Consider the following 18,957-nt stretch of genomic DNA (forward strand, 5'->3'; position numbering starts at 1 on the left):
TGAAGCTGTGGTGATGTTCCCTCATTAGAGCGCACTGCAGATCCCTCACTAGAGTGCACAAAGCATCCAGCGTTACAGAGCTGCTTCAGAGAAACCGATCATTATTAATGATTGAGTAGCGACTGATCTATTCTTTCATATTGTGACGTACATTCAAATGCAACACATTATTCAAAAATAAAAATAGGGCGGGTCTTGATTCTGTGCATCGGTGGCTGATTGGATGGAGGTGGATCTGAATGTGAGCTTGCATCTGATTATTAGAAAAGAGCAGAGTTTATGCAGAATAAATTATGGGAGAAGTCTGTCATACGTTGACAATATTTTGTTTCACTTGATCCAGTTATGAAATCAATGAGGTCAAAACAATGAAAAAATAAATAAATAAATGAACACATGCACAAATTAATCATTCACAATAATATCAATAACATGCATTTAGAAAATCGATAAGCTTGTCTGTTTTCTAAATGCATGCTTTTATTGTGAAAAATGAATGTGCGCATGAATGTTAATTTTATTATCGTTCAGCTGTGATCTGATAAATGCATCTATAAGGCATGATGATGTTAAGATATTATAAACATCAACGTCATGATTTTCTGTAAAGCTGCTTTGAAACGGTGTGTGGTGTGAAAAATGGCGTGCAAATAAATTTGACTTGACTTTAATGATCCTAAAATTTTTTAAATATGCTTTTTTTAATTCCGGGGTGAAATGTGAGATTCCCGGTCTCTCTCTGTGGTTCCTCTAATGTTCCTCTGTGTGATGAGTGATGGCGCGCAGCAGGGGCTTCTGGGAGATTTATGGCTCTGACCTCGTTATGTCACGGATGTGGCGGCTTTGATAATGGACGGTGTGTGTTTCAGCGCTCAGGAAAGCAGCAGTCTCCAGAATAAACACGTCAGTGTTACTGTGAGGTCAGTCGCACCTGTAGTTCACGACACACATCTGACACGCAGGACCTGATGAAGACATCTGCTGGATGAGAAGAACATCAACCTAGGATGAACAGCTCCTTCGTAGAGCTTCAAAGTCAGCATGCAATGGAAATTCACCTATTTTATGAATGCATGTTATAGATCTCATAGTGTACAATTCATCTGTGCATATCTTTCATTGTTCGGTAAGACTTTACAATAAGGATCCATGTATTAACATTAGTACTCTAACAAATGCAGAAGAAAAAATCTGTCGCTGCTTGCATTTCATTGCAACTGTAAAGGAATAGTTCACCCAGAAATGAAAATGTTCTCACTCTCGGGCCATCATCCAAGATTAGGATGAGTTTGTTTCTTCATCAGGTTTGTAGAAATGCAGCACTGCATCAGTGTCTCAGCAATGGATGCTCTGCAGTGAATGGGTGCCGTCAGAATGAGAGCTGATAAAAACATCACAATAATCCACAGCACTCCAGTCCATCAGTTCACATCTAGAGAAGACTAAAGCTGCGTGTTTGTAAAATACTTCACTTTTGAGGAAAGAATTCCTTTAATTCAGCTCTTCTGCTCTATTCTGAGTCTTGTTTGAGGCGTCTTGGACAAGAACGTACTCAGTAGTATTGTAGTAATATTACTCCCATGTTCCCTCCAGTCTCCTGCAAATAATCTCCTGTCTTACTTCTGCTCTATTTTTAACACATCTCTGTCCCATCGGTCTTTAGCAGAGCCCACTGAACCCAGCTCTCTGGAGAACAGCAGCTCAGAGCGGCTTTAATAATGACTGACTGTCCTGAAGCTCTGAACAGTGCTGAGGAGACAATCTCAAATTAATGCACTAATACACTAGCTTGGGTTCAGTAGGATTTTAAAATGTTTTTGAAAGAAATCTCTTTCAGGGCTGAATTTAGTTAATCAAAAACACACTAAAAACAGTGAAATATTATTGCAGTTTAAAACAGCTGTTTTCTATGTGAATATCTGTTAAACTGTAATTTATTTCTGTATTTTCATGATTTTGACGCTAAAAACAAAGAAACATCATGATATCAAAAGAATATTTTATCTGTAGGTCAGCAGTAAATCTCTGATGTTCAGCATCATTTGGAAACTCATTTAATTCATTTACATTTATTCATTTTAGCAGACGCTTTTATCCAAAGTGACTCTCAGATGAAACTGTTATTCTGATAGTCATTTGTTATGAATAATTCGGTATTAAATTAGAAAATAATGTAAAATAGCCTTTGTAACATTATGAATGTCTTTACTGTCAATTTTGGTCAATTTAATGCACCCTCACTGAATACTAATACAAAAGAAAAACTTGTACTGATGCAAAGTTTTGAATGGTAGTGTATATAAATCTGTATTCCATCAGAAGCGCAGTGCTGATCTGTTGTTTTGGAGCGTGTTGGTTGTTACAGATTGTTAGAGCTGATGTTACAGATCTCTGTTGTCAGCAGCTCTGAGCTGTTAGATGAATCAACACTCAGCTTCTCTTTGATGATGTTTGTCCTCTGTAATCTTCTGAAATATCATTTCATTTGCTCTCGGTGTTTGATCTGTGCGTTTGCACTGATGTGCTCTTTAGTTTAGTAAAAGCGTCTGAATGTCGCCTTTATGATCATAGAGACGAGCACCAATAAAACCTTTGACCCTCTAAGCTCTGTTAACAAATGCAGAAGAAAAAATCTGTCGCTGCTTGCATTTCATTGCAACTGTAAAGGAATAGTTCACCCAGAAATGAAAATGTTCTCACTCTCGGGCCATCATCCAAGATTAGGATGAGTTTGTTTCTTCATCAGGTTTGTAGAAATGCAGCACTGCATCAGTGTCTCAGCAATGGATGCTCTGCAGTGAATGGGTGCCGTCAGAATGAGAGCTGATAAAAACATCACAATAATCCACAGCACTCCAGTCCATCAGTTCACATCTAGAGAAGACTAAAGCTGCGTGTTTGTAAAATACTTCACTTTTGAGGAAAGAATTCCTTTAATTCAGCTCTTCTGCTCTATTCTGAGTCTTGTTTGAGGCGTCTTGGACAAGAACGTACTCAGTAGTATTGTAGTAATATTACTCCCATGTTCCCTCCAGTCTCCTGCAAATAATCTCCTGTCTTACTTCTGCTCTATTTTTAACACATCTCTGTCCCATCGGTCTTTAGCAGAGCCCACTGAACCCAGCTCTCTGGAGAACAGCAGCTCAGAGCGGCTTTAATAATGACTGACTGTCCTGAAGCTCTGAACAGTGCTGAGGAGACAATCTCAAATTAATGCACTAATACACTAGCTTGGGTTCAGTAGGATTTTAAAATGTTTTTGAAAGAAATCTCTTTCAGGGCTGAATTTAGTTAATCAAAAACACACTAAAAACAGTGAAATATTATTGCAGTTTAAAACAGCTGTTTTCTATGTGAATATCTGTTAAACTGTAATGTATTTCTGTGATGCGCAGCTGTATTTTCAGCATCATTACTCCAGTCTTCAGTGTCACATGATCTTCAGAAATCAGTATAATATGCTGATCTGCTGCTCAAGAAACATTTCTGATTATTATCAATGTTGAACACAGTCGTGCTGCACGATATTTTTGTGGAAACTGTGATGCATTTTATTTTTCAGGATTCACAGATGAACAGAAAGTTCAAAAGAACAGCATTTATTTGAAGTAGAATATTTTGTAACATTAGAAATGTCTTTAATGTCACTTTTGATAAATTTCATGTGTCCTTTATGAATAAAATTATTAATTTCTAACCTTTTGATCAGTTGGATATACAGTATATACACACACACTGTATATAGAATCATGTTTACTGGCAAATTTATTTTAGCGGATTTAATGTCCATTTGAACTTGACTGAATGACTGAAGTTTCATGATTTTGACGCTAAAAACAAAGAAACATCATGATATCAAAAGAATATTTTATCTGTAGGTCAGCAGTAAATCTCTGATGTTCAGCATCATTTGGAAACTCATTTAATTCATTTACATTTATTCATTTTAGCAGATGCTTTTATCCAAAGTGACTCTCAGATGAAACTGTTATTCTGATAGTCATTTGTTATGAATAATTCGGTATTAAATTAGAAAATAATGTAAAATAGCCTTTGTAACATTATGAATGTCTTTACTGTCAATTTTGGTCAATTTAATGCACCCTCACTGAATACTAATACAAAAGAAAAACTTGTACTGATGCAAAGTTTTGAATGGTAGTGTATATAAATCTGTATTCCATCAGAAGCGCAGTGCTGATCTGTTGTTTTGGAGCGTGTTGGTTGTTACAGATTGTTAGAGCTGATGTTACAGATCTCTGTTGTCAGCAGCTCTGAGCTGTTAGATGAATCAACACTCAGCTTCTCTTTGATGATGTTTGTCCTCTGTAATCTTCTGAAATATCATTTCATTTGCTCTCGGTGTTTGATCTGTGCGTTTGCACTGATGTGCTCTTTAGTTTAGTAAAAGCGTCTGAATGTCGCCTTTATGATCATAGAGACGAGCACCAATAAAACCTTTGACCCTCTAAGCTCTGTTAAACCATCTGTGTGTGTTTCTGCGCTTCTGGATGCTGGTCTTTATATGTCAGAGATATACTCTAAATCAGTGTCAACACATATGTGATGAAGGCTGTGGCTCTGTTCCAAAACCTAGTGAGCAGCCTATGTAGGGAGCATCTTTAGTCATCTTCCAGTACAAATATCGAAACATTCTTAAATCAGGACACAAGCAAAATGACATAAGATATTAAGTCATGATTTCAATAAAATCGATAAAAATGAAGTTAGTTTATGCTTAAAAATCTGCCAATGGGGTCAGAAAAATAAACTTAATTCAGATTGAAAATAAGGCTTTTTTTTCAGATATATTTTTTCTTTTTTAAAGCATAATCTCACTTCATTTTGATGATACATTTTTTAGAAAGAATTATATTTTGCTTTTTAAGTAAATGTATTCCCAGGTAACACATTTAGGTTATAAAACCATTGCGGGAAGTTTGTTTTGAAATATTTCTAAAACACTGAAATGTCCAGTTTTCTTGTCATGACTATAACATTATTTAAAGGTAAAAAAACCCCCAGTTTCTTACAACATTCTACTAACGTTGTTTGAACGATTACTTTTAATATTCTAAGAATGTAAAAAGTTTTCATGTTGTGATTTGAACATTATTTAAAGGTTACAAAAAACGTTTCCTAAAACATTTAAGTACAAATAATACGTTCCAAGAATGTTGTTCTAAGAATGTTTTCTCGCAACTTTGAGAACATATCAAATATTAATAAAGCTGTAAGAAAGTTCCATTAACATTTAAAACTAAAAACACTTTAAAAATGTTCTGTCCTAACTTTTAAAAAAGTTGTGAGTACATACCCTGTTTGCAGGGTCTTGATTTACAAATGCTTAGATATCTGTACTGAAAATACTAAGTAAGAAAGTCATCGTTTGCAGTGTTTGTAGGCAGTAAAGCATCTGATTAGCTTTAGGTTAGGTTAGGTTAATCTACTTCCTCTTTCTCTCAGCTCAACAGGTGTGGCACTCCCTGCTCCATACTATTCTCCCGATGAGAAGGACGAGAGGCCCTTCATCTGCTCTCTGCCGCAGGATAATGGCATCATGTCGTGCAGTGACGTGCCGGCGCGGCGTGTGGCGGGACATCAGTGCTGTCTGGAAGTAGATGATCTCCTGCACCATCAGGCACTGGGCCTCGTGACCGAGCCCTTTCTCAACGCCAGCGCCGTCGTCCCCGGGCTCTGTGTCAACTGGAACCGATACTACACACGCTGCCACACCGGACACAGAAACCCACACAAAGGAGCCATCAACTTTGACAACATCGGATACGCCTGGATCGTTATATTTCAGGTATCTGCTGGAGATCATTTCCACCATAGAACTTGTGAAAACAGTCATCCAGCTGATTGATGTTATTTGTGTTTAATATGAACTTATTGGAAGCAAACTTAATTTCCAGAGAACTGTTTGAAGTGTTTTTCTGCAAATGATGGTGTGTTTAGGTTATTACTCTGGAGGGCTGGGTGGAAATCATGTATTACGTCATGGATGCTCACTCATTCTACAACTTCATCTACTTTATTCTGCTGATTATAGTAAGTACACAAACACACTCACACACAAACTGAGTCTGTTCTAAAAGAGCAATATAGAGTGTTTTATCTGACATGCTGATGATTCATTTTGTTGATATTGTTGGTGCTTCAGGCCTGTTTGATATTCTTTTATCTGTTTATGAATGCGTTTATAGAGTTTAATAGATGCATGTATTCCTATGAGACTTAGCATGTAGTATTCCTTCAGCTTAATGTGGGTATCCCATAATAATCCTGCAAATAGTTCTACCTGTTCTGTCAGGTGTGTGTTTGCTGTGAAAAGTGTGCCTGCAGTGAGATAGGTATTTGCAGCTATGTGTTTACAGTGAGATGAGCGAGTGTTTGCAGTGAGATGAGCGAGTGTTTACAGTGAGATGAGCGAGTGTTATCAGTGAGATGAGTGGGTTTGCCGTGAGAGGAGCGAGTGTTTCTGGGTGGAAATCATGTATTACGTCATGGATGCTCACTCATTCTACAACTTCATCTACTTTATTCTGCTGATTATAGTAAGTACACAAACACACTCACACACAAACTGAGTCTGTTCTAAAAGAGCAATATAGAGTGTTTTATCTGACATGCTGATGATTCATTTTGTTGATATTGTTGGTGCTTCAGGCCTGTTTGATATTCTTTTATCTGTTTATGAATGCGTTTATAGAGTTTAATAGATGCATGTATTCCTATGAGACTTAGCATGTAGTATTCCTTCAGCTTAATGTGGGTATCCCATAATAATCCTGCAAATAGTTCTACCTGTTCTGTCAGGTGTGTGTTTGCTGTGAAAAGTGTGCCTGCAGTGAGATAGGTATTTGCAGCTATGTGTTTACAGTGAGATGAGCGAGTGTTTACAGTGAGATGAGCGAGTGTTTGCAGTGAGATGAGCGAGTGTTTACAGTGAGATGAGCGAGTGTTATCAGTGAGATGAGTGTGTTTGCAGTGAGATGAGCGAGTGTTTGCAGTGAGAAGTGTTAGTGTTTGCAGTGACATGAGCGAGTGTTTGCAGTGAGATGAGTGAGTGTTTTCAGTGAGAAGTGTTAGTGTTTGCAGTGAGAAGTGTTAGTGTTTGCAGTGACATGAGCGAGTGTTTGCAGTGAGATGAGTGAGTGTTTTCAGTGAGAAGTGTTAGTGTTTGCAGTGAGAAGTGTTAGTGTTTGCAGTGACATGAGCGAGTGTTTGCAGTGAGATGAGTGAGTGTTTTCAGTGAGAAGTGTTAGTGTTTGCAGTGAGAAGTGTTAGTGTTTGCAGTGACATGAGCGAGTGTTTGCAGTGAGATGAGTGAGTGTTTTCAGTGAGAAGTGTTAGTGTTTGCAGTGAGAAGTGTTAGTGTTTGCAGTGACATGAGCGAGTGTTTGCAGTGAGATGAGTGAGTGTTTTCAGTGAGAAGTGTTAGTGTTTGCAGTGAGAAGTGTTAGTGTTTGCAGTGACATGAGCGAGTGTTTGCAGTGAGATGAGTGAGTGTTTTCAGTGAGAAGTGTTAGTGTTTGCAGTGAGAAGTGTTAGTGTTTGCAGTGACATGAGCGAGTGTTTGCAGTGAGATGAGTGAGTGTTTTCAGTGAGAAGTGTTAGTGTTTGCAGTGAGAAGTGTTAGTGTTTGCAGTGACATGAGCGAGTGTTTGCAGTGAGATGAGTGAGTGTTTTCAGTGAGAAGTGTTAGTGTTTGCAGTGAGAAGTGTTAGTGTTTGCAGTGACATGAGCGAGTGTTTGCAGTGAGATGAGTGAGTGTTTTCAGTGAGAAGTGTTAGTGTTTGCAGTGAGAAGTGTTAGTGTTTGCAGTGACATGAGCGAGTGTTTGCAGTGAGATGAGTGAGTGTTTTCAGTGAGAAGTGTTAGTGTTTGCAGTGAGAAGTGTTAGTGTTTGCAGTGACATGAGCGAGTGTTTGCAGTGAGATGAGTGAGTGTTTTCAGTGAGAAGTGTTAGTGTTTGCAGTGAGAAGTGTTAGTGTTTGCAGTGACATGAGCGAGTGTTTGCAGTGAGATGAGTGAGTGTTTTCAGTGAGAAGTGTTAGTGTTTGCAGTGAGAAGTGTTAGTGTTTGCAGTGACATGAGCGAGTGTTTGCAGTGAGATGAGTGAGTGTTTTCAGTGAGAAGTGTTAGTGTTTGCAGTGAGAAGTGTTAGTGTTTGCAGTGACATGAGCGAGTGTTTGCAGTGAGATGAGTGAGTGTTTTCAGTGAGAAGTGTTAGTGTTTGCAGTGAGAAGTGTTAGTGTTTGCAGTGACATGAGCGAGTGTTTGCAGTGAGATGAGTGAGTGTTTTCAGTGAGAAGTGTTAGTGTTTGCAGTGAGAAGTGTTAGTGTTTGCAGTGACATGAGCGAGTGTTTGCAGTGAGATGAGTGAGTGTTTTCAGTGAGAAGTGTTAGTGTTTGCAGTGAGAAGTGTTAGTGTTTGCAGTGACATGAGCGAGTGTTTGCAGTGAGATGAGTGAGTGTTTTCAGTGAGAAGTGTTAGTGTTTGCAGTGAGAAGTGTTAGTGTTTGCAGTGACATGAGCGAGTGTTTGCAGTGAGATGAGTGAGTGTTTTCAGTGAGAAGTGTTAGTGTTTGCAGTGAGAAGTGTTAGTGTTTGCAGTGACATGAGCGAGTGTTTGCAGTGAGATGAGTGAGTGTTTTCAGTGAGAAGTGTTAGTGTTTGCAGTGAGAAGTGTTAGTGTTTGCAGTGACATGAGCGAGTGTTTGCAGTGAGATGAGTGAGTGTTTTCAGTGAGAAGTGTTAGTGTTTGCAGTGAGAAGTGTTAGTGTTTGCAGTGACATGAGCGAGTGTTTGCAGTGAGATGAGTGAGTGTTTTCAGTGAGAAGTGTTAGTGTTTGCAGTGAGAAGTGTTAGTGTTTGCAGTGACATGAGCGAGTGTTTGCAGTGAGATGAGTGAGTGTTTTCAGTGAGAAGTGTTAGTGTTTGCAGTGAGAAGTGTTAGTGTTTGCAGTGACATGAGCGAGTGTTTGCAGTGAGATGAGTGAGTGTTTTCAGTGAGAAGTGTTAGTGTTTGCAGTGAGAAGTGTTAGTGTTTGCAGTGACATGAGCGAGTGTTTGCAGTGAGATGAGTGAGTGTTTTCAGTGAGAAGTGTTAGTGTTTGCAGTGAGAAGTGTTAGTGTTTGCAGTGACATGAGCGAGTGTTTGCAGTGAGATGAGTGAGTGTTTTCAGTGAGAAGTGTTAGTGTTTGCAGTGAGAAGTGTTAGTGTTTGCAGTGACATGAGCGAGTGTTTGCAGTGAGATGAGTGAGTGTTTTCAGTGAGAAGTGTTAGTGTTTGCAGTGAGAAGTGTTAGTGTTTGCAGTGACATGAGCGAGTGTTTGCAGTGAGATGAGTGAGTGTTTTCAGTGAGAAGTGTTAGTGTTTGCAGTGAGAAGTGTTAGTGTTTGCAGTGACATGAGCGAGTGTTTGCAGTGAGATGAGTGAGTGTTTTCAGTGAGAAGTGTTAGTGTTTGCAGTGAGAAGTGTTAGTGTTTGCAGTGACATGAGCGAGTGTTTGCAGTGAGATGAGCGAGTGTTTGCAGTGAGATGTGTGTGTGTAGTGAGACTGGGTGCATGTTTACAGTTAGAAGTGTGCTTGGAATGCAGTGAGACTAGAGCATATTTACTGTGTGAATGCAATGAAAAGTTTGTTTGCAGTGAGACAGTTTGGTGTTTGCAGTGATGAGGAGTGTGCTTCTGTCTCTGAATCTTTGCGTAACTCCACAGGTCGGCTCGTTCTTCATGATAAACCTGTGTTTGGTTGTCATAGCGACTCAGTTTTCAGAGACCAAACAGCGTGAGCATCAGCTGATGCAGGAGCAGCGAGCTGCCTGTCTGTCCTCCAGCACGCTGGCCGAACCCGGCAACTGCTACGAAGAGATCTTCCAGCTTGTCTGCCATGTCCTCCGCAAGGTGCGCCGACGCACCGCTGCCTTCTTCAGGACGCTCTGCTGCAAACCACCGGAGCAGATGCATGAGAAAACGGACATCAACGGAGGAGAGAAGAGCCTCCAACAACATGGTCAGGAGGGGAGGGTGGGGATTGGATAGAAGGATGAATGGATGGATGCATGCAGCTCTAAGCTCTTCTCTCACTGCACTACAGATGGAGCTGCACCTGCCGCATCAGCAGCCAATCAGGAGACAGAGGAAGAGGTGGCCAACGAGACAGAGAGGTGCAAAAGGGCAGAGGGGGTGTGTCGGGGGCGGAGCCGAGAGCTGTGGATGGAGATGAGGGTCAAACTGTGGAGCATCGTGGAGAGTAAATACTTCAACAGAGGAATCATGGTGGCCATCCTCATCAACACCATCAGCATGGGCATAGAGCACCATCAGCAGGTCAAACACACACACACACACACACACACACACGTTTACTTAGCTATCTAAATGGGGACATTCCATAGGCGTAATGGTTTTTATACTGTACAAACTGTATGTGTTATTGCCCTACTCCAACCCTACCCTTTACAGGAAACTGTAAATTTTTACAATTTAAAAAAAACTTAGTTTACTTTAATTTTATACCAGTTTTACAAATGAGGACGTCCCCAAAGGGAGGTTTTTGGAGATTTTGTCAGGTTTAGCTCACTTTTGGGTACAAATTTGTCCCCAAAATATGGTTAAGTAGGCACACACACACACACCTCTCATAGATGCAGTGTTTTTAATATAGCCCCACCTTCAACCAGCATTAACCTGTTGATATCAAGTGATTTTGCTGTCCATGTGTTCTTCCAGTGATTCTTGAATGAGCTGAAGAACATAAGGACAAGTTGATGAGAATCTCTGTCTCTCATCATTGTTTCTGTTCATTATTTCAGTTAATGATGCGTTTCATGTTCTGATCCTGTGTGTGTGTGTGTGTGTTCAGCCAGAGGAGCTCACTAATGTTCTGGAGATCTGTAACATCGTCTTCACCAGTATGTTTGCTCTGGAGATGATCCTCAAGCTCACAGCATTCGGCTGCTTTAAATACCTGCGCAATCCGTACAACATCTTTGATGGGATCATCGTGATCATCAGGTAACGGCCAGTGAAACACCTACTGACGCTTTTCTGTTACATTTAAAGTATTGTTAAGAGGTTAATACACTTTAAAGTGCATCCACACGTAAAAGTTTGGGGTTGGTAAGATTTTTTTATGTTTTTGAAAGAAGTCTCTTCTGTTCACCAAGGCTGCATTTATTTAATAAAAAATACTGTTAAAATAGTGATATTGTAAAATATTATTACACTTAGCTGTGTGAATATCTGTTAAACTGTAATGTATTTCTGTGATGCGCAGCTGTATTTTCAGCATCATTCCTCCAGTCTTCAGTGTCACATGATCTTCAGAAATCAGTATAATATGCTGATCTGCTGCTCAAGAAACATTTCTGATTATTATCAATGTTGAAAACAGTCGTGCTGCACAATATTTTTGTGGAAACTGTGATGCATTTTATTTTTCAGGATTCACAGATGAACAGAAAGTTCAAAAGAACAGCATTTATTTGAAATAGAAATCTTCTGTAACATTAGAAATGTCTTTACTGTCACTTTTGATCAGTTTAATGCAGCCTTAATAAAAAAGTTATCAGCTCAACTCTCAGTCTTGATTTGTATCAACAAGCAAAACATAATCATGTTTTTATCAGCACACTTGCCTGTAGTTTTGTAAATACAGTTATCATGTGATGTGTGTAGGGTTGCAAAGGGGTGGAACATATCTGGAAACTTTCCAAAAATCCCTGGAATATTCCAAAAAATCTTGGAAAGTTTCCAAAATTTCTGGAATTTTCCCGACATTTTCCACCTTTTTGCAACCCTAGACGTGTGTGATAGAATCATTTCACTAAACTTCAACAAAACAAATTGACTGCTCAAATAACAGATGTTTTTACGGAAGAATAGAAGTGCTTTCACTAAAACATGAGCATCCCAATCACAGCGTGTGTGAGATCGTGGGTCAGTCTGACGGCGGTCTCTCGGTGCTCCGCACCTTCCGCTTGCTGCGGGTCCTGAAGCTGGTTCGGTTCATGCCGGCGCTGCGCAGACAGCTGGTGGTTCTGATGAAAACAATGGACAATGTGGCCACATTCTGCATGCTGCTGATGCTCTTCATCTTCATCTTCAGGTGTGTGTGTGTCAGTTTGAGACTAATGGTATTAGACTACTGGAGTATTGTTGAAACACATGGCTCTCTCTCTCTCTCTCTGTGTGTGTGTGTGTGTGTGTGAAGTATTCTGGGAATGCATATATTTGGCTGTAAGTTCAGTCTGAAGACGGACACCGGAGACACGGTCCCAGACAGGAAGAACTTTGACTCTCTGCTGTGGGCGATCGTCACTGTGTTTCAGGTACAGAGAGAGACATCCCACAAACTCACACACACTCTCACACACACACACACACACACACACACACACATACACACACAAGTCTCTCCTCAGCCGTGTGTGTGTGTGTGTGTGCAGATCCTGACTCAGGAGGACTGGAACGTGGTCCTGTATAACGGCATGGCCTCCACGTCTCCTCTGGTGGCTCTGTACTTCGTGGCTCTGATGGCGTTTGGGAACTACGTGCTGTTCAACCTGCTGGTGGCTATTCTGGTGGAGGGATTTCAGGCCGAGGTGACAAACACACTGTTCAGTGCTTCATTGATTAGACGGTCTGATTCTGTTTGATTCTGAACAATCAATGAATCTGCGCTATAAACTTTGCTCAAATTATCTGTTATATAATTTCCTCGGGTTCGAACAGAGCTAGGAAAAAATGGATTTGGATATTATGCATCTTTGGCTTGGAATAATCTACAAAACATCTTAAAGTTGACCATGCTTCCGTCATTAAATGAGTTTAATCTACTTTTAACAAATTATATGTTTTATCCTCTGGTAAATTGTTGTTGTGATCTTTGATTTGTGTTTTGTGTTTTTGATGTAAACTTGTATATTTATGCTTTCTTGGCCAGGCCACTCTTGTAAACGAGATTTTAATCTAAATGAGTTTTTTTTAAACCTGGCTAAATAAAGAAATGAATGAATGAATCCGAGTAGTTTCTATGAATTATTTTAATTTTAATACCTAATACTAATACATCCTTAGATTTGTGGAGGGAAGCAAAGCAGTTATTCAGTCATTTGTTAATATTTGTTAGCTAAAATGAACTATCAATTAGAAATATATACAGTATATATATTTTTATAGTATTTATTAAGCCTTCTTAATATTGATCATTGTTGTTTCAGGTTAATTCACAGTGCATTACTAATGTATTAGTAAATGTTAAAATTTACATTACTTAAGATTAATAAATGCAGTAGAATTCATATTAATGTGTAATGTTAACAAACGAAACCTTATTGTGAAGTGTTATTGAAATTGTTTATTTTTTATATTTTTGAGGTCAAACGTAATTTAATTTATTGTTGTTTTTGTATTAGTCATATATATATATATATGTATGTATGTATAAAACTTTTTTCAAACTTCTATAGGGGAAATCTATGATTTGTTTGAAGTTAAGATTTTCCTCTTTATTGTAAAAAGTGATTTAGACTTAAAGAACAAGCAAAATATAGATAAAGAGGTTCTTTATTGGGTTGTTTCTGATTGGAACTCAGGGTGTTCAGTGAGGTTTGTGCAGCTCGTCACGTGCATCCTCACCAGACTCTCTATTTCTGTAAATCTGTAATCTATACGTTTCAGTTTGCGTTGCTCTTTGACAGTGAAATCATTCAGCCGACTGTTGTTTGTGGGCTGTTGTGTTCTCTGGGCTGATGTGAGCCGTGTGTTTCAGGGTGATGCCAATCGCTCGTACTCTGATGATGATGATGATGATGATGAAGGATCCTCCTCTAATGGAAGTGAACAGCACAAAAACTCGCTCACGTCCTCCGGTACGATCCCTGCACATTCACTCTCATTATATAACCCTTCAACTATAGTCAGCTCAATGCCATGTTTCATTTGTCATGAATGGTTACAAGCTTGTGAGGAATAGATGTGTGTGCAGTCGAATCAAGAGTTGTGCTTATCTTAGTGTAGATGAAGTCCATGAAACATTGAAAAACTCGGACTGAAATGCATCTCTTCCATCTATGTGTCTGTCTTGACTTATTATTATTGTGACATTGATTTGGACTCATATTCAAGTCCTGGAAATGATGAATTGCAGAAAACATTTTTATGTTCTGTAAACATCACGTATGCATCTACTCAAACAGTGTCGTTGCTCTTGATTGAGATGTTAAACAGACTTGAGCTGGTGAAATCCGAGCGTCTTTTATGGTTTAATCCTGTGGGACACTTTTGATAGACTGTTAATCCTCCAGATTCTGTTGATTTGGACTCATATTCAAGTCCTGGAAATGATGAATTGCAGAAAACATTTTTATGTCCTGTAAACATCACGTATGCATCTACTCAACCAGTGTCGTTGCTCTTGATTGAGATGTTAAACAGACTTGAGCTGGTGAAATCCGAGCGTCTTTTATTGTTTAATCCTGTGGGACACTTTTGATAGACTGTTAATCCTCCAGATTCTGAGTTTCTGTGGCTGTAAAGGACGAGAAACTCCACAGGGACTCATGAAGGAGACATTAGTGCCGTCTCCGGAGAGCTTCACAGCGTGTGTTGATGGCCAGAGATCTGCTCTTGGCTTTGGATGACTGCTGTTTCTTTCCTCCAGATCCTAAGCTGTCGTCTCTCACTCCTAATGGGCATCTGGATCTGGCACCGCTGGCAGAGGAGAAGACCAGGACCGACTTCTCCGAGGAAAACCACCCGAGCAGAACCATCTGCCTGGACAGGAGATCCTCGTCTCTGGTCAGTCGATGAAGAAATCAGTGTCATCACATCAGACAATCATTCATCATGTGTGTGTGTGGATGTAATGAGTCAAGGAAACATTAGTGCAGATTAATGTTTGGAATTAGAAAATCCCTCAAGCAGAGACTCATCTGTGTGTGTGTGTGTTGGCGAGAGACCAAAATTCTCTTGATAATGTGCGACGGATGCTCAGCCAAGGCTTTTGGGGTTTCCATAGCAACCCCTCTTTTAATTGAGGCAGCCGTGTGTATCGAGAGAGACGAGCGCGAGCCGCTTGGGTTAAATATAGTGTGTTGAGCTGTTGTTCTTGAAGTCACGTGCCGTCGGGAGATTGTGGTGGGAAAGAGTCTCTGGGAACATGGTCAAACACTGTAAAACCCTGTGCATGTTCAGACAGAAACTGATCGCACACTCATCCTGATGATGTTGAGTCACCAAACATGGCGCTTGAACTGTGTCACTTTATTGATGGTCAGATGACCGCTGATGTGAGCATCAGGTCAAAACGAGAGCTTGATGCCGGAGCACACAAGTTTCTATGGCAACTGATTTTATGGCTCATGCTGCTAAAAATGAACGAATGCAGTCAGCGAGATCAGAAACACCCCGACTGCAATTACCACACACACCTGACTGTGTGAAGTTAACTCATCTGCAGTGTTTAAAAGCTTGTTACACTCTTAAAAATAAAGGTGCTTCACGATGCCATAGAAGAAGCTTTTTGTCTAAATGGTTCCATAAAGAACCTTTAACATCTGAAGAACCTTTCTGTTTCACAAAAGCTTCTTTGTGGCGAAATAAGGTTCTTCAGATTATAAAAAGGTAAGAAAGACATGGTTCTTTAAAGAACCTTTGACTGAATGGTTCTCTGTGGAACCAAAAATGGTTCTTCTATGGCATCGCTTGAAGAACCTTTTGAAGCACCTTTATTTTTAAGAGTGTAGGGGACGAATTCAAGAATAAAATTCTTCCTAACTGCAATTTTCTTCTTATTTTCTTAAATAAGATTTTCCAAAAACACTTCTTAAGAATGTTCTTATCTTTTCTCCTAAGGTTGATCAAATTCTTGAAAAGAATCTTCTTAAAAATCATTGTAAATTACTAATTAAGTTAGGATATCCTCGTCCCAAATCCACAAAGGTATGGCAATCTGCAAAAACAGGGCCTTTGAGTTGTTTTTCATTGAATTGACTGGCGAGTCTTCAGCAAGAACTGGCATTCATTCAGTCAGATAACACCAAAGATGCTCTTAAAGGGGTGGTTGATTGCGATTTCACTTTTTTAACGTTAGTCAGTGTGTAATGTTGCTGTTTGAGCATAAACAATATGTGCAAAGTTACGAAGCTGAAAGTTCAATGCAAACGGAGATATCGTCTTTTACAATTCTGGCAGTTTAAAGCCTACAAAAACAGCTGGTAGGGACTACAACGAGTTACTTCCTGGGTTCGTGACATCACAAACCCAGATAAACCCCGCCCCCGGGAAAAGGCAGCAAAGGGGGCAGGGCCATGCAGCGCTGCTTTAGAGAAGAGGAAGAGAAAACTAGAGGTGCACGTAAAAATCTATTCATGTATGAATCACGATTCTGTCTTCTAACGATTCTAATGGATTCACACGTTTCAAAATCAGTGTTCTAAAGACGTTTCAAAATCAATGTTCTAAAGCAGCGGTTCTCAATACTGTTCCTCGAGTCCCCTGCATCTCTCTCTCTCTCTCTCTCTCTCTCTCTCTCTCTCTCTCTCTCTCTCTCTCTCTCCCTCTCTCTCTCTCTCTCTCTCATTCAGCTCAGCTCTCAAAACGTTCTTTTAAGAGAGTTGCAGCAAGCAAAATATAAATAGTTTCTTTATTGGGAAAGACATAATGTAGTTGTTTCTGATTGGAATTCATGCTGTTCAGGGAGGTTTGTGCAGCTCGTCACGTTCATCCTCACCAGATTCTCTATTTCTGTAAATCTATTTCTGTAAAAAAAGTCTCTTTGACTTTGTGAAAACACTTAGCCAGCTGTTGTTTGAGTGCTGTCCTGTTCTTCATGCTGATGTGAGCCGTGTGTTTCAGGGTGATGCCAATCGCTCGTACTCTGATGATGATGATGATGAAGGATCTTCCTCTAATGGAAGTGAACAGCACAAAAACTCGCTCACGTCCTCCGGTACAATCCCTGCACATTCACTCTCATTAAATAATCCGTCAACTATAGTCAGCTCAATGCCGTGTTTCATTTGTCACGAATGGACACAAGTTGGTGGGAAATAGATGAGCAGTTGAATCATGTTGTACTTACCTTAGTGTAGATGAAGTCCATGAAACATTGAAAAACACTGGATTTTGGAATGAACTGCATCTCTTCCATCAATGTGTTTGACTTGACTTATTATTAATGTGATGTTGATTTGGACTCCTATTCAAATCTGTGCACACTGATTCCCGATGTAAAGCCAGTCTGATTGCAGAAAACACTTTATGTCCTGTAAACATCACGTATGCATCTACTCAACCAGTGTTGTTACTCTTGATTGAGATGTTAAACTGGTGAAATCTGAGCGTCTTTTATTGTTTAATCCTGTGGGACACTTTTGATGGACTGTTAATCCTCCAGTTTCTGCGTTTCTGTGGCTGTAAAGGGCGAGAAACTCCACAGGGACTCATGAAGGAGACATTAGTGTCGTCTCCGGAGAGCTTCACAGCGTGTGTTGATGGCCAGAGATCTGCTCTTGGCTTTGGATGACTGCTGTTTCTTTCTTCCAGATCCCAAGCTGTCGTCTCTCACTCCCAATGGGCATCTGGATCTGGCGCCGCTGGCGGAGGAGAAGACCAGGACCGACTTCTCAGAGGAAAACCACCGGAGCAGAACCATCTGCTTGGGCAGGAGATCCTCGTCTCTGGTCAGTCGATGAAGAAATCCATGCCATCACGTCATGTGTGTGTTTGTGTGTCTGTGGATGTAATGAGTCCAGGAAACATTAGTGCAGATTAATGTTTGGAATTAGAAAATCCCTCAAGCAGAGACTCATCTGTGTGTGTGTGTGTTGGCGAGAGACCAAAATTCTCTTGATAATGTGCGACGGATGCTCAGCCAAGGCTTTTGGGGTTTCCATAGCAACCCCTCTTTTAATTGAGGCAGCCGTGTGTATCGAGAGAGACGAGCGCGAGCCGCTTGGGTTAAATATAGTGTGTTGAGCTGTTGTTCTTGAAGTCACGTGCCGTCGGGAGATTGTGGTGGGAAAGAGTCTCTGGGAACATGGTCAAACACTGTAAAACCCTGTGCATGTTCAGACAGAAACTGATCGCACACTCATCCTGATGATGTTGAGTCACCAAACATGGCGCTTGAACTGTGTCACTTTATTGATGGTCAGATGACCGCTGATGTGAGCATCAGGTCAAAACGAGAGCTTGATGCCGGAGCACACAAGTTTCTATGGCAACTGATTTTATGGCTCATGCTGCTAAAAATGAACGAATGCAGTCAGCGAGATCAGAAACACCCCGACTGCAATTACCACACACACCTGACTGTGTGAAGTTAACTCATCTGCAGTGTTTAAAAGCTTGTTACACTCTTAAAAATAAAGGTGCTTCACGATGCCATAGAAGAAGCTTTTTGTCTAAATGGTTCCATAAAGAACCTTTAACATCTGAAGAACCTTTCTGTTTCACAAAAGCTTCTTTGTGGCGAAATAAGGTTCTTCAGATTATAAAAAGGTAAGAAAGACATGGTTCTTTAAAGAACCTTTGACTGAATGGTTCTCTGTGGAACCAAAAATGGTTCTTCTATGGCATCGCTTGAAGAACCTTTTGAAGCACCTTTATTTTTAAGAGTGTAGGGGACGAATTCAAGAATAAAATTCTTCCTAACTGCAATTTTCTTCTTATTTTCTTAAATAAGATTTTCCAAAAACACTTCTTAAGAATGTTCTTATCTTTTCTCCTAAGGTTGATCAAATTCTTGAAAAGAATCTTCTTAAAAATCATTGTAAATTACTAATTAAGTTAGGATATCCTCGTCCCAAATCCACAAAGGTACGGTAATCTGCAAAAACAGGGCCTTTGAGTTGTTTTTCATTGAATTGACTGGCGAGTCTTCGGCAAGAACGGGCATTCATTCAGTCAGATAACACCAAAGATGCTCTTAAAGGGGT

The 18,957-nt window shown here is 40.0% G+C and overlaps 1 protein-coding gene across 1 annotated transcript in view; it reads left to right on the forward strand.

Moving 5' to 3' along the window:
* LOC107558512 (voltage-dependent T-type calcium channel subunit alpha-1I-like) overlaps positions 1-18,957 on the forward strand; it is a 41,187-nt gene that overhangs the window by 3,350 nt on the left and 18,880 nt on the right. The window contains exons 3-15 of the mRNA XM_016242166.1: positions 5,467-5,809; positions 5,962-6,054; positions 6,471-6,560; positions 9,731-10,025; positions 10,110-10,342; positions 10,878-11,029; positions 11,937-12,122; positions 12,228-12,345; positions 12,463-12,618; positions 13,788-13,887; positions 14,679-14,815; positions 16,874-16,967; positions 17,564-17,700. Coding sequence (XP_016097652.1) covers positions 5,467-5,809; positions 5,962-6,054; positions 6,471-6,560; positions 9,731-10,025; positions 10,110-10,342; positions 10,878-11,029; positions 11,937-12,122; positions 12,228-12,345; positions 12,463-12,618; positions 13,788-13,887; positions 14,679-14,815; positions 16,874-16,967; positions 17,564-17,700 — 2,134 coding nt within the window. The remainder of the gene's footprint in view (positions 1-5,466; positions 5,810-5,961; positions 6,055-6,470; positions 6,561-9,730; positions 10,026-10,109; positions 10,343-10,877; positions 11,030-11,936; positions 12,123-12,227; positions 12,346-12,462; positions 12,619-13,787; positions 13,888-14,678; positions 14,816-16,873; positions 16,968-17,563; positions 17,701-18,957) is intronic.

This window comes from Sinocyclocheilus grahami, unplaced genomic scaffold (genome assembly GCF_001515645.1).
Source record: "Sinocyclocheilus grahami isolate Dianchi unplaced genomic scaffold, SAMN03320097.WGS_v1.1 scaffold647.1, whole genome shotgun sequence".
NCBI lineage: Eukaryota > Metazoa > Chordata > Actinopteri > Cypriniformes > Cyprinidae > Sinocyclocheilus > Sinocyclocheilus grahami.